The sequence below is a fragment of the Anabrus simplex genome, chromosome 4 (genome assembly GCF_040414725.1).
Source record: "Anabrus simplex isolate iqAnaSimp1 chromosome 4, ASM4041472v1, whole genome shotgun sequence".
Lineage (NCBI taxonomy): Eukaryota > Metazoa > Arthropoda > Insecta > Orthoptera > Tettigoniidae > Anabrus > Anabrus simplex.
This window is the reverse complement of record NC_090268.1, coordinates 354,938,403-354,951,507: the sequence shown is the minus strand read 5'-3', so window position 1 is coordinate 354,951,507 and position 13,105 is coordinate 354,938,403. Positions and strand designations below refer to the sequence as shown.

The following is a 13,105-nucleotide window of genomic DNA, read 5'->3' as shown; positions in this document are numbered from 1 at the left end:
TTTTTTTTGCGGCGGATATTCCGCAGAACGGATAATCGAGGTTTTACTGTACTAATAAACTACCACATCACTTATTAAATCAGAAGTAATACATCAGAAGGTCTGGTAACACGTCAAGTTCCACTGGTAGCATTGTTAATATTCAACATAAGCAAAGAATTGCCATCACTTCTCCCTCTCATACTAAATGTGTAATTTCCTTACCATTTGCCAACAGCGTTACAATTACTATGACGCCATGGCACTGACTATAACTTAGCCATGACATTGTAGTATTTAAACTGCAATGAAATAATTCCAACCCTCCATAGTGCTGAATTCCAAAAATCAAAATGCTTCATAATTATCACCTTAAGTTATGCTGAGTTCCATTTTTTGAGGTTCTCATGTGACAGTAGCATTGGAAGATTTTGTCACTAAAAATGACTGCCTTAGCAGTTAATGTTGTAAAATGGCACTGCTTGCGATTTTGTGAGAATTCTGAAGAACAACTGAAACCGTTCAATCCACAGGACAAGCTTAATATATATCCCAATGAATTTACTGCAAAGCTCAAACAGTGATTTCATGAAGTTATTGCAGAAGCTGCTCTGCATGTTCCTTGGAAATGCCACAGTTGAAAAAGGATTCTCTGTCAATAAAGGACTTTTGTTAGGAAACCTACCCCACAATTATAAAAAAAACGCTGCAACACATTAAGAGAGACACACTGAAGCAGTTTACAGTAGGTTCCGACAAGTCCTCACACTGATTATTCACTGCACCATCACAAGGCAAGACTAACTACCAGCCCCTTGGCCGTCAGTTCGATGTGTATACCGTTCTTATAAGAAATAAATTGACAAGGGGGTACAATGTATCAGGTAAATAATATTATATCAGTCTTGGGACTAGTTTCAGCCTCGTGGCCATCTTCAGCCAAATTAAAATTAAACAGATTATGTGATAACTAAAGCATATGTATACCAGACAGACAGTGTTGCAGGAATAATTATAACATTAAAATACATATAATAACAAAAATTATGGTTATGATCTTCTTGTCATAATATGTCGTCTTCAAGTTGACTTAGGACCTCAGGCAAAGAAGTAAATCTGGAAATAATAGCCAGAATTAGGAATTAATGAACATACAGAAAAGAAATTAAAAAGGAGAAAAAAAATATTTGAGACTCACCTCTTTAGAGAAATGTACAGTATATCCAATGTCTGACGTAGAACAAACACTTGCTGGAGGAAGCAGGCAGGTCGTGTAAACAAAGGAGTAGGTAGGGAGGGGGGAGGAGAAAAGGAGAGAGAAAGGGTGTCTAAGGTGGGGCTGAAGGATGCAGAAAGAAAGACTGCTGCTGAGACAGGAATTTAAAGAGATTGTAAAGAAAGAATTATTTTCATCTGAGACACGATTACTAAAAATAGAAATCAAAAAGTCAAATAAAATGTTTGATTTCTCTGAAATTTCATTTAGATTGAAGTTACGATTGAAACTGTTCCAGATGGATAGAACAATTTTTTGTAATATTGAGCAGATAACCATTTTAAAAAATATATATATATAACTTTGAGAATTTTCATGTCTTGGTTGATATTAGTGAACTTATGGTTAGTATCACCCATGTGCTGTCCCATGGCCAAAAATTATTATATTTCAGAGCATTAACCTTGTATGGAAGCTCCTACCTGTTTGACAGGCATAAGATGCGTTACAATTATTACGATTTATATTTATAGACTCAATTGTCAATTCGACAGATTGTCTAGAAATATCAAACTTCCGGAAATGTTCTTGCAACACACTAAATGGAACGTACCCGAACCTACAAGGAACGATCAATCGATCGGCCACTTGATTGGAGTACTTCAGTGTAGATTAAACTTGAATATTTGACTACAATAAATAAAAAATGAAAGAAGAAATTACATAATTCCTAAAGCTTCCATATGTATTAGGATGGTAGTGGGACATATCCAATTTACGAATATTACAGAGTTTTCTAGTTTTCGACTGAACCAATTTTGTGGTTATACGAATTTACAGTACGTATTGCACCCGCCCCCTCCCTGAATGGTACCGGCATGGAATCTACAGGGTCGCACATGGGTCAAGAAGAATGAAATAAATAGGCGCTAAACTAAAGTAAACTTAACGGCGTACAAGGGAGGAGAAGCGGGGCATACATAACTAACATGAGAACACATTCGAATTAAATTATTTAACTCACAAACCGGTTTATTCAACCTTAATGATGATGGGAAATGATGCATTAAATAACACAAATGAATTACATTAAAATTTTAAAATGTTTGTTGTGGCTTGTTCCGTGAACATCTGTTCGTCAGCCTTGATAGAAATGAGTACGTTTATCGCGAAGCGATGTATCGTGACATATAGCGAATGGAAATTTTATCATAACACTGAGGCTATATTATCACTAACACATAAAACTAACATGCATCCGACAACACGTCTGAGCAATCCCTATTCTAATGAAGACCTAGATTTCCCAAAGAAATGACGTAAAAGAAAAAATACACACACATGATACAACACCTGGGTTCGAACCGACCCTCGCTATTATAGACATCGCCAAGCTGATGGACAGAACCACCACTGACCTTATGTACAACCACACATGACATAAAGAACACATACATGATATGCAACAAAATACGTAAAAGGCACTTTGATCTTTCTTCTGACGCTGTAGGCCTCCTATGCCTACGTTGAGCATCGAACTGACAACCTCTTGCGATGAAGGCAGGGCCCTGTAATCCCTATCTGTATTATACTCGAACAATTAACAATGATTCATTGGCAGACATTATCATTATCGGCCGGGTCGCTTGTTAATTACTACACTGCTCTGGCGTGTTAGGTAAATCATATATTTTGCCATTCAAAGAAGCCAACTTCTCTTTAACAGCAATGTCCCTCCTTCCTCAGCTTACGGGACATCCGAACAAAAAAAAGAAAGGAAACACAACTGGGGCAAGGTCAGACAAAATGCTCCCCATTCCACACGCGGTCGACAACCCACCATTAGCAGGCGTAACATTCCCTTTTCAAAAGGAAACAGTAACACTTCACACGGAAGTACTTCTACAATAAACTGCGGTCTCAAAGACTCGCGCGAATCACCTTGAATTCAACACATATTTACCCAACAGTATCACGTCATTTCCACAACGCGACTCCGGTATTACAATGGTAATCTTTGCCCGATTGTTGTTATTATTATTATTATTATTATTATTATTATTATTATTCCTGCCGTCCTACATGGCTTACCCGCTACATTACTTATACATGGTCATCGTGCGGAATCTATTAGCAATTACAACACAATTAAGTACTCGCGCGGCAATTAACATCTGATTACTGACTGCTAATTAATCGATGGTCAGCACATGGCTACTTTATCGTCACACGGCAATACATTCATTAATTAATTAATATTCACGCGGATTGATATTTGACACACGCATTATAATCACTTCCTGGTAAATTTAATCACATAATCAATTTAATCTTATCACTTCCTATCTAAGTATCTCAAAGGGTGGGGTTTTCTTTTGGCTGTGTCAGTTCGGCCGCTGAGCCTCGTAGTTACGTGCCTTACACACTGTAGTACTTACCATTTTACTTGCCATTCACTTATCAAATTAATGATTACTCTAATTAATAACTACTCTTACTGCACTCCCCTAAACTGATTACTCCTGGTCTTCTGACGCCAATAAACAAACAGAATCTCCCAAGAAAGAAATAATTGAATAAATCTCTATCCCATGAAAGGCTAGAGTATTATATTTCCCTAAATTATATACAATCAATTACTCAGACCTGTCGCCGGGTTCCTAAACTAAGAATTAATAACTACGCGCCCATTTCGGCGCTCTATTTCAACAGGACTACATCTTTAATCTCATATAGCGTCAGTTTACAATAAATATTCCCATCCCCTCTATGCATGCCAGGTATTGGAACTTTGTACTCATCTCTTTCACATGATAACACCTTCGTCAACTCAGGAGGTCCATCCTGAGCTTACTCCTCCTCCATGGGCACCACGGTGATTACTTTCATTTCCATTCCATCTTGAAGTTGAAGATCCATTGTTCGATGCTGGTGGAGCCGCTGGCAGTTAATCCTGTACACACACAACGTCACTGTTTAATTCACACTCCGGTTAACAGCGTTCAATGTGAACGTCCGGTCACGATCTCGTAAGCGACTACGTAGTCCGCGGTTCAGTACCGAATCTCGTCTATCTCTCGGTTTTCCTATTCAGTCTGCTGTTACGTAAGATTATTATACTATAGTAATGATAATAATATTACTTTACACATCACGGTTTTCTAAAAAGTTAACACTGGCGTCACAGAGATCAAAACTATACACTGTTTATGCGAATTGTATTATTTCACTTAAAATGGGAGTTAACTTCACTTGAACAAAGAACTAACGAGGGCTTAACCGAGCATAGCTTCGCCGTCGATGAGCCGCTAACCCCGAATGATGCTCGTCCCTTACTGCAGTAGTTTTTACAAGGGAGCGATACCCCTTCCACTAATTTGCGTAGCGCCTATTCCCGGCGTACTCGAGGTATAATAGTACGGTTAATCGGTGACCCGTATTTAGTTGATGCGATTGAGACATAACCACTCGCTTATCCTTCGGTGAATCTCCTTAAATTAATTAAAATCTGTCCTGCTTCCCCCACCCTGCGTGGTGAACTCCCTTTCTCGAGGAGGTGTCGTGAGAATAAACAGATGGCGCAGTACTTTTCCACGCAGAAACCACACAGTATTCTTTCTTCTTCTGAAAGTTATCAAGGAAGAGGACATTAAACACTCTAAATAAATGTCCCAGTGACATTTATCCCTTTTAAATCGGGAGATGACCCCATAATTCGAGTTTCATTAATTTTCTGGATCATAGGTAATTAAGTTGGCTAGTCCGAGTCCAAGATGGCTCCTATATTTCGTTTCGAAAAAGTTGGTTTCCCCTCATTTTGTGAGTCTTGAGGAGGGATGACTTCTCTCGAGTGATGTCACGGGGAATCCCCATTCATAAGCCCTCCCGGGTCTAAGTTGGCTTGGCTTCATCTGTGGGGCCCCGCTACACAAAGGATAATACTGCGCAATAAGTTGTAGACAAAGGAATCTCGTAGAATAATTTTTAAAATACACAATTTATCCATCTCAATGGTATGAATATTAATTAGTTTTGGTATTACCTCTATCAATGATATGAATATTAATCAGTTTCAGCATTCTTTCCCTAAAATAGCATTGCGTGCGTAATTACGAAGATCAATATCAACCAAAGGTCCTTGGATCATGCCCCTGTCGGGTTCAGTATTTACAGGAAAATCATATGTTAGGTGTAGGGTCTACTTAGCGTTTAATAAAAGATCATTAAAATTTATTAAATATAATAATTGAAGGTTTTACAGGGGTTAGGTTAGGTGTAAGATAGCATACTGCAACCTGCGACAACGGTGTTTTTCTATTCAACTTGCCCCAAGTATGGGCGATAAATTTAATGCAACCTTAGGTGGTATCGCAGCCCTAATTCTTACCAAGTTCCACATTGGACTGATAAAAGTATAGGTATAACCATCGCGCTGTACTTCCATTCAACTCACCTCATGTCGTGCTACTAAATTAATATGATGTTGCCCGCGCAATATTCCCACTAATTGGTACTAATTAACTATCCAAAATTGGGGATGGATATACAGATTAAGCGCGGTGGTTGCATGTCAATATTAAGTCAATATCTCAGGGTAAAAACATTTATACATATTCAAAAATACTATTTAATTTCGCAAGTTCCGTTGAAGAGGGTGTATATTTCAATAAGTCACTCATTTTTCTCCAAAATCCTACCGTAGAATCAATATGAGCCTCTGAATATCAGGATTTCCGAAATACCAGTCTAAATATATCCTTACAACTAATCTTCCTATCTCTACTTTTGAAAATAAACGCTTGAATAATCTTAAAACTAATTTATTAGCATGCCAATACTATAACAAAATAATGACCATCTCTGGTAATAGAGGAAAATAAATTCGAATATCACATATTATCTTTCTTGACAGCTCAACTTAATGAATTAACATAATTAAAATTGGGCAGGTATCTTTAATTCATTTGGGCAAGTATTATTTTGCTGCGTGACCACATTTCATCATTTTATTTCATCATGGGGACAATTAGGATTTACTCTTTATTAAAGGAGGGAGTGGTCTTTCTTTCCTTTAGGTCTATTTGCAGTATTCTTTGGGATTGGTTTGGGAATTGCGTCTTTGACTTGTTTATGGCATGAGATAAGTAACTCTTTCCAATTATGGCTTCAAAATGCCATCTTAAGTATCTAAAAGAAATTAATCCTAACCATTAATATTAATTCCAACATCCTTATATATTAAAAATATGTGCCAAAATAAAATCAAATATCTTCATTTACGAGTGTCATCTCCATGTTCTTCAATCATCATAACCTGCCAGAATCGTACAGATCAATTAAATATTATGTGTATTTTCAATTAAAATGACTCTTTCTACTGCCTACCAATTTTACCATTTTCAGGTTAACGCATGCTCCAATACTGTATATTCACTATGCGAGACAAATATATTACTAGGCGACTGTATCTCTTTCCCATATACACTTCAAATACATGTAAATTACGCTTAACTTATCTCCATATTTAATTTAAGTTCGACCAACCTCTTTACTACACTTAATATTCACATATCTAGGCCTTAATTCCACTGCTTGCCTCATTTTCAATCACAATATAACTGTGGCTAAGCATAAATTCGCACCTATTTCCTTCAATCATTTACTTACACAATACCTATTCAACATCTCAAATCTCCAACAACATATTATCATTCATGCTTCTAATTACTGCGATTCCTCCGCATTCAATCAATATCTCTAATCAACTTCTTCATAATGACTACTACGTCGCAGTAAAACACTTCTTTTACCTTAATATCTTTTCATAACATCGCAAGCTGCTACTATTTATTCCAACTCATCGTAAATATGGACGATATTGGCCTAGTTATTCAATCTGGTCATTGGGTAGCCTAGGTTTATTATTATTACACTGCACTTTCATATCTTAGCCTTGCCTAGCTTAATATACGACGTACTCTTAAACATATTGGTTCAAAAACATCCTTATTCACTTCCCGATACTGCTCACATTAACCTCAGATCAAACTTATGAGCACGGCAGTATATTACTACACATAAATAATACGTATCTGTGGTTATTTTCTCCGGCATATGCCTTAGAATTCACATATTGGCACAAACAGGTCATATCTTTGGTACTTCAGCATTCCTACAATTATACTACACTAAATGAAATACTTTATAGTTAAATTTCTTAAAATGTTACTTATCTCAAGCCATTTTAGGTCTGACGTTGCTTTCTTCTTCCTCCTCACGACATCTCGGAACGTCTAGCCTTGCACTGGATTACGTCATGCTGGATCTCTAGGTCGCCAGGCTTGAGCTTACGATGATCTGGTCAGCCTTTCTCCATCGCTTTACGCTCGCTCCATTTCGTATCCAATTTCCATGCAACGAAAAGATATTAATTTAACAGAATACATCTTAATTCTCCGTATATATAGCTCTTCCAAGGACTTTGTCTAATTGTATTTATATTTCTTATCCTCTCTAGATAAAGCTCAGAATTAATTATATTCTTATAAATTGGTTCTTTCTTGGTAAAATCTGTTGCCTGAATAATGTTTTTTTGAATCTTATAGATGGGTTACACGGATTATTTGAGGAAATCTGGCCGTTTACTAAGTCAGTTTAGGCCTTATTTACGATTGCCGTATTCCGACGCCTCTTCTTCGGCACAGTATTTGAAATGTATTATACGTGCTTCCCTGCCGTTTTTACGTATTTTTCAGTAGTTTGTTTCTAGATTCTTCCTCCATATGGACTCTGATATGGTTGTATTGATTATAATAGTTGTTCTTCTGGTTAGGTAATTGCAATTCACAGTTCGTTTCTGATGAAATCTTATTGCCAAGGTAGATAATAATAGAACGTTTTTCCAATATTTTTTTTTACGTACAGTGGTTCATTTCTCATAGTTTCCTTTCCATCTTGCCAGGCACTGCCTCCTAGCTGCGGTCAACTTGTCACAAAAAGTTATTCCGTGCATTCTTAACGCTTGAATCTGATCTGCGCCATTTTTCTTCCGATCTATCTTCATGTCAACTGACGTCAATTGTAACGTAATGGTACAATACATACGACAAAGAACCTAACTATAAATTAACTGAGTCTGAAACTAAAAAGAGATGGCTTCAAATATCACACTTCATTGAACATTCAAACCTGTTTCTTCACCATTCCATCCGTTATTGCACTTTCACCATACACCACACACTTTGTGAAGAATATGAGCTGATTTAATGTTTCGTGCATTCAAGATCTGAACATTTTAATCATTCACTACAAGATGACCACAGCCAAGAAACCCAGGACCTCATCACATCATTTGGTTGGAAACTATAGCAGTAACCCTCCACCCCCCTTACAGTTCTGATTTGGCAAGAAGTTATTTCTGTCATTTCCTTTACTGAAGTTCCTTGGTGGCAAGTAGTGTTGGCTACTGAATGCATGATTCGAAGCAGTGTATAGATTCGTTCGAGTGAATCGATTCACAGGAACGGCGAGCTCACGGCACACGATTCAGCTTACTCCCAGCGGACAGTGCTGAGTGGCGCACTCGCTGGACGTTGATGGGGAGCCGAACTTCCGCTGCAGCGAGACAGTGAATCATGGCACATCGAAAGAATCGTGAACGAGCACGGCTCAGTGAGACACAAGATACACACGGCTCCTTATCGGCACACTGGACACTGGCGGAGAGCTGAGCTTCCGCTGCAGCGAGACATACAGTGAGCCATGGCACACCGAAAGAATCGTGAATGAGCACAGCTCGGTGAGACACAAGATACACACGGCTCCTTATCGGCACACTGGACACTGGCGGAGAGCCGAGCTTCCGCTGCAGCGAGACATACAGTGAGCCATGGCACACTAAAAGAATCGTATGCTATAATGGACTCTCGAGCTCAGCTCATTTGAAAATAGTACTGATTTGCATTCACTGTCCTCTTCTTACAGGGAGGTTTAAATAATAGATGTATTCATTTGCAGTGTTAAAAAGGTAGTCAAAACATAATTCTGAAGTAGCTAGTAAGTAGATAGGCTATTAGGTTATACTATTTATTAGTTTAATAATCTTAGTATTATAACTTAGTTGACATTTGACAATTAAACTTGACTCTAGCCTGCCCTATGACTCAGTCATGCTCATGACCACTCAAAAGTACCTGTTTTATATTGGGAAGAACGGTTCAGTATTCTCTCAGTTCATATGTCACATCGTTGCACAAGACTTCAATCATATGTGGACAGTAAGTGAGCTGACTGATGCAATAACTTAACCAGCACTCGGGTAGCCTATACAAAATATGACGATTTAAAAAAATCCTCAGCTGATAGAAAAATACATATTTTAAAAAATGACTGAGCGAGTTGAATGTGCAGTTAGTATCACGTAGCTATGCGCTTGCATTCGGGGGATGGTGGTTTCGAATCCCACCATCGGCAGCCGTTAAGATGCTTTTCCGTAGTTTCCCCATTTTCACACCAGGAATTGCTGGGACTGTACCTTAATTAAGGCCATGGCTGCTAGCTTCCTAATCCTAGACCTTTCCCATCCTGTGTCGCCGAACACCTTCGATGTATTAGAGTGACTAGCATTTTTTTCTAAGAAAGGAGTTCATAGTATGAAGACCAGATAGTAGCTGCGAGCATTGAATGCTGTTGCTGCTGTGTTACCAGTACATACTACATAGATGCAGTAGGAGCGGTGACTAATGCGCCGTGAATCGAATCACTGTATCGATTCAGTAACATGAACGGAATCAAATTAATCGAATGTCCCATTACTAGTGGCAAAGGTTTTGATAGTGATGATGAGCTCAAGACATGGCTTTCATCACAGTCATCATTCTATGATGCCCCGTTATGGCAAGTTATGGCAAAAATAGTGGTGACTCTGTGGAGTGGTAGTTTATAAAATGTATAGAATCCGAAGAAAAGAGAATGTTTTCAAAATTATGTTGTGTTTCTTTTAAAAAATGATGGTACCTACAAAACTTGTCTCATAATTGGACGTTGTTATGCATCAACCGGCTAAGCTCCAATTTTTTAAAATGTGATTTCGATGCCACCTATTGCATAGGACAATGAAGTACATGTACACAGGTTTTTGGCACCTTTTCTTTAAAATTGGCCTAAATAATGTAGAAAAACATAATCGCCATCATCCAAATCCAAGATTTGTATTTTGCAACAAACCGCTATAAGTACAGATCTTTGTAAACGCCAAGCTTAGTTCTGCATCAAATGGGTAAGTGGCATATTCCCATTCTTACGTTGTGTATGCATAACTGACAATCAAGGAATAGGTTATTACTGTATTTTCAGGAGTTTTGTTTCAGTTGTTGCTTAACACAGTGATCTAAATCTTGTATCCAGTATTGTGTCAATGCATTATATTGTTACTGGCATATTTTCTATACATACACTTTATTCAGAGTGACAAAGAGAGCCCAGAAAATTAGATATGATTATAAATCAGCCTGCGGTAAACAAGACTTCTACTGAAAACGAAACTTCACACTCATTGGGGGTATTATAATATCATTATGATATGAACGCTTTCTTTTTTCACAAACTTTCTCTTCTCAGATTAGAAATGCAAATCGGCAAATTACAGAGCCAGGGATAACTAGTATAAGACATTTAAGTATAACCTTATGGAATTATCTTCATTTGAAAATAACCCCAGTAATTTCTCCCCCAAACAAACTGATTCAGGTCCGGTCATTTTATTAGTTACACACCAAGAAGAAGCAGAAGGGTTCACAGTGTAATGAGTAAGGACATGCACCATTCAGGTGACAAAATAGATTCAGCAGTTACGTCCTTTGGTATGCAAAGAACTCTCTTCTGTGTATCCCTAACAATGTTGTATTTTATAAGCATGTGTTATGGCTTTACATCTGTGGAATCTATGATGGTACCTCAGATCATTTTGTTATGTATTAGTAGGTCTGGCAGGTCATGGTACAGGAAATAGGCTCTTGTCTCTGCAAGAGCGTACTGTAAATGAAAATATTGAGGTAAGAAAAGACATTTAATATTGTGGTATGATTCTTGCAGAGGCCAGATTAGAAACATTAAGCTTGTCGTAATGTTGAAAGCCATATTGTAATCACATCCAACTTTAGAAACAATAAAAAATAAAGTTTCTTGTTCCTGGTCATGGTTTTCTGCCAAACGGCGATGGTTTTGGAGGCATTGAATGTGCATTAAAGGTGCAGTCAAGATTGTATACTCCTCAAGACTATATTGTAGTAATGAAAAACTGCCACATGAAAAATTAACTGTTATAGTATATTAAGAGTACAAATTATTTCATGTTGTATTGCATGGTTCACTCTTGTCCGTATTGACTTACATTCAGTTTCTATAAAACACTTTTCCTGCCTTGTCAATACTTTGCATTTTATTATAATTATCTACCGTACATGTTTCGAGAGTTACTACTCTATTCGAAACGGACTTTCAACCTATTAGGTCGTGTTATGTATATTTAGTACGTGTTGAAGAGATGTTTAGCACAGAACAAAAATGGTCAACTGGACACCAGTGGGATCCGAACCCACAACCTCCCGATTTTGCGTCGGTTGCTCTGCCCCATGATGATGATGATGATGATGATGATGATGATGATGGTGGTGATGGTGAGCTCAAGACATGGCTTTCATCACAGTCATCATTCTGTGATGCCCCGTTAGAGTAACCGACACGAAATCTGGAGGTTGTGGGTTCGGATCCCACTGGTGTCCTGTTGGTCATTTTTGTTATGTACTTAACATAGTTCAATACGGACAAAAATGAAATTCTTAGATTTAAATACTTAACATCTCTTCAACACGTACTAAATGTACGTAACACGACCTTATAGGTTGAAAGTCTTTTTCGATTGCAATGCAGTTGTGAAAATTCAATATTCAGTTTCTGCTCTCTTCCTCAGCGGTGCTTCTTCACTCGTTCGACCCCTATTGAACTGTTCAATCCACTGGTAAATACTTCGCTGTGGCAAAACATTGTCCCCGTATTGTGCTGAAAGTCTTCTATGAATTTCCGCTCCTGGTACACCCTCAGACCACAAAAAAACTGGATTGCGGAACGCTGTGCTTCCTTGGTGCAAACAGAGTGGCACGGCCATTTTTAAGTTTCAACAGCACAAGCTCTACTGATCTGATAATGCTGAAACCTACCACAGATGTAGACAACGGTGCCATCTAGTCGCTGGTGAACACACAACGCCATAGAGCCAACCTGAAAACAATTAGAGCAAAATTTCAGATACTTATTGACTTGCCTATGTATTTTGACTAAGTGTTATTTTGAATTTTGGTTCATAATAATGTACATAGTTCACTTTTATGCACGCATTATGAATCTAAACATGAAATATTACTGTGAGTATAATTATCAAGTTTGTCAGAAAGAGTAAGTAATGTTGATTTTTTCCTCTCCAAACTACATCTAAAGGTTCCCAGAGTGCCCAGTTTAGTTCTCTGCATTAGAGAATTAAGTCCACATAAGAAAAATTATGATTTTGTTTGATGCTTCTTGTGGTAGTGCTTTTTGGATAGTAAAGATATATAGTTTTAAACTTGACATTCCTTTTTGTTTCAGATGTTGCTTTTCATAGTAAGCAAAAATTTTGGGTTACTTGTAAACTGATTGGCAACCCTGAAAGGCAAATACCGTTAAAATCTATCGAGAGAAACTTGACTCAGGCATGTCGCCGTAACGATTTGGAATGTGTAAGTAACCAATCCGTTGTAGAGCAAAAGATTTCAAACTGAATAAGAAAATAAAGAACAAGGTCATCAACTATGCTCACAAAGAAGGGCTAATCATCATAGTAGGTTTTCTGCTCCCATATCTGTGATGTGTGTCTCT

The 13,105-nt window shown here is 37.7% G+C and overlaps 1 protein-coding gene across 2 annotated transcripts in view; it reads left to right on the top strand.

Annotated features, from left to right (window-relative positions):
* Window positions 1-13,105, top strand: part of LOC136872724 (uncharacterized) — a 201,091-nt gene that overhangs the window by 60,091 nt on the left and 127,895 nt on the right. For both annotated transcript variants that reach the window (XM_068227512.1, XM_068227511.1), the window contains exon 4: window positions 12,836-12,966. In XM_068227512.1, the coding sequence (XP_068083613.1) occupies window positions 12,836-12,966 (131 nt within the window). The remainder of the gene's footprint in view (window positions 1-12,835; window positions 12,967-13,105) is intronic.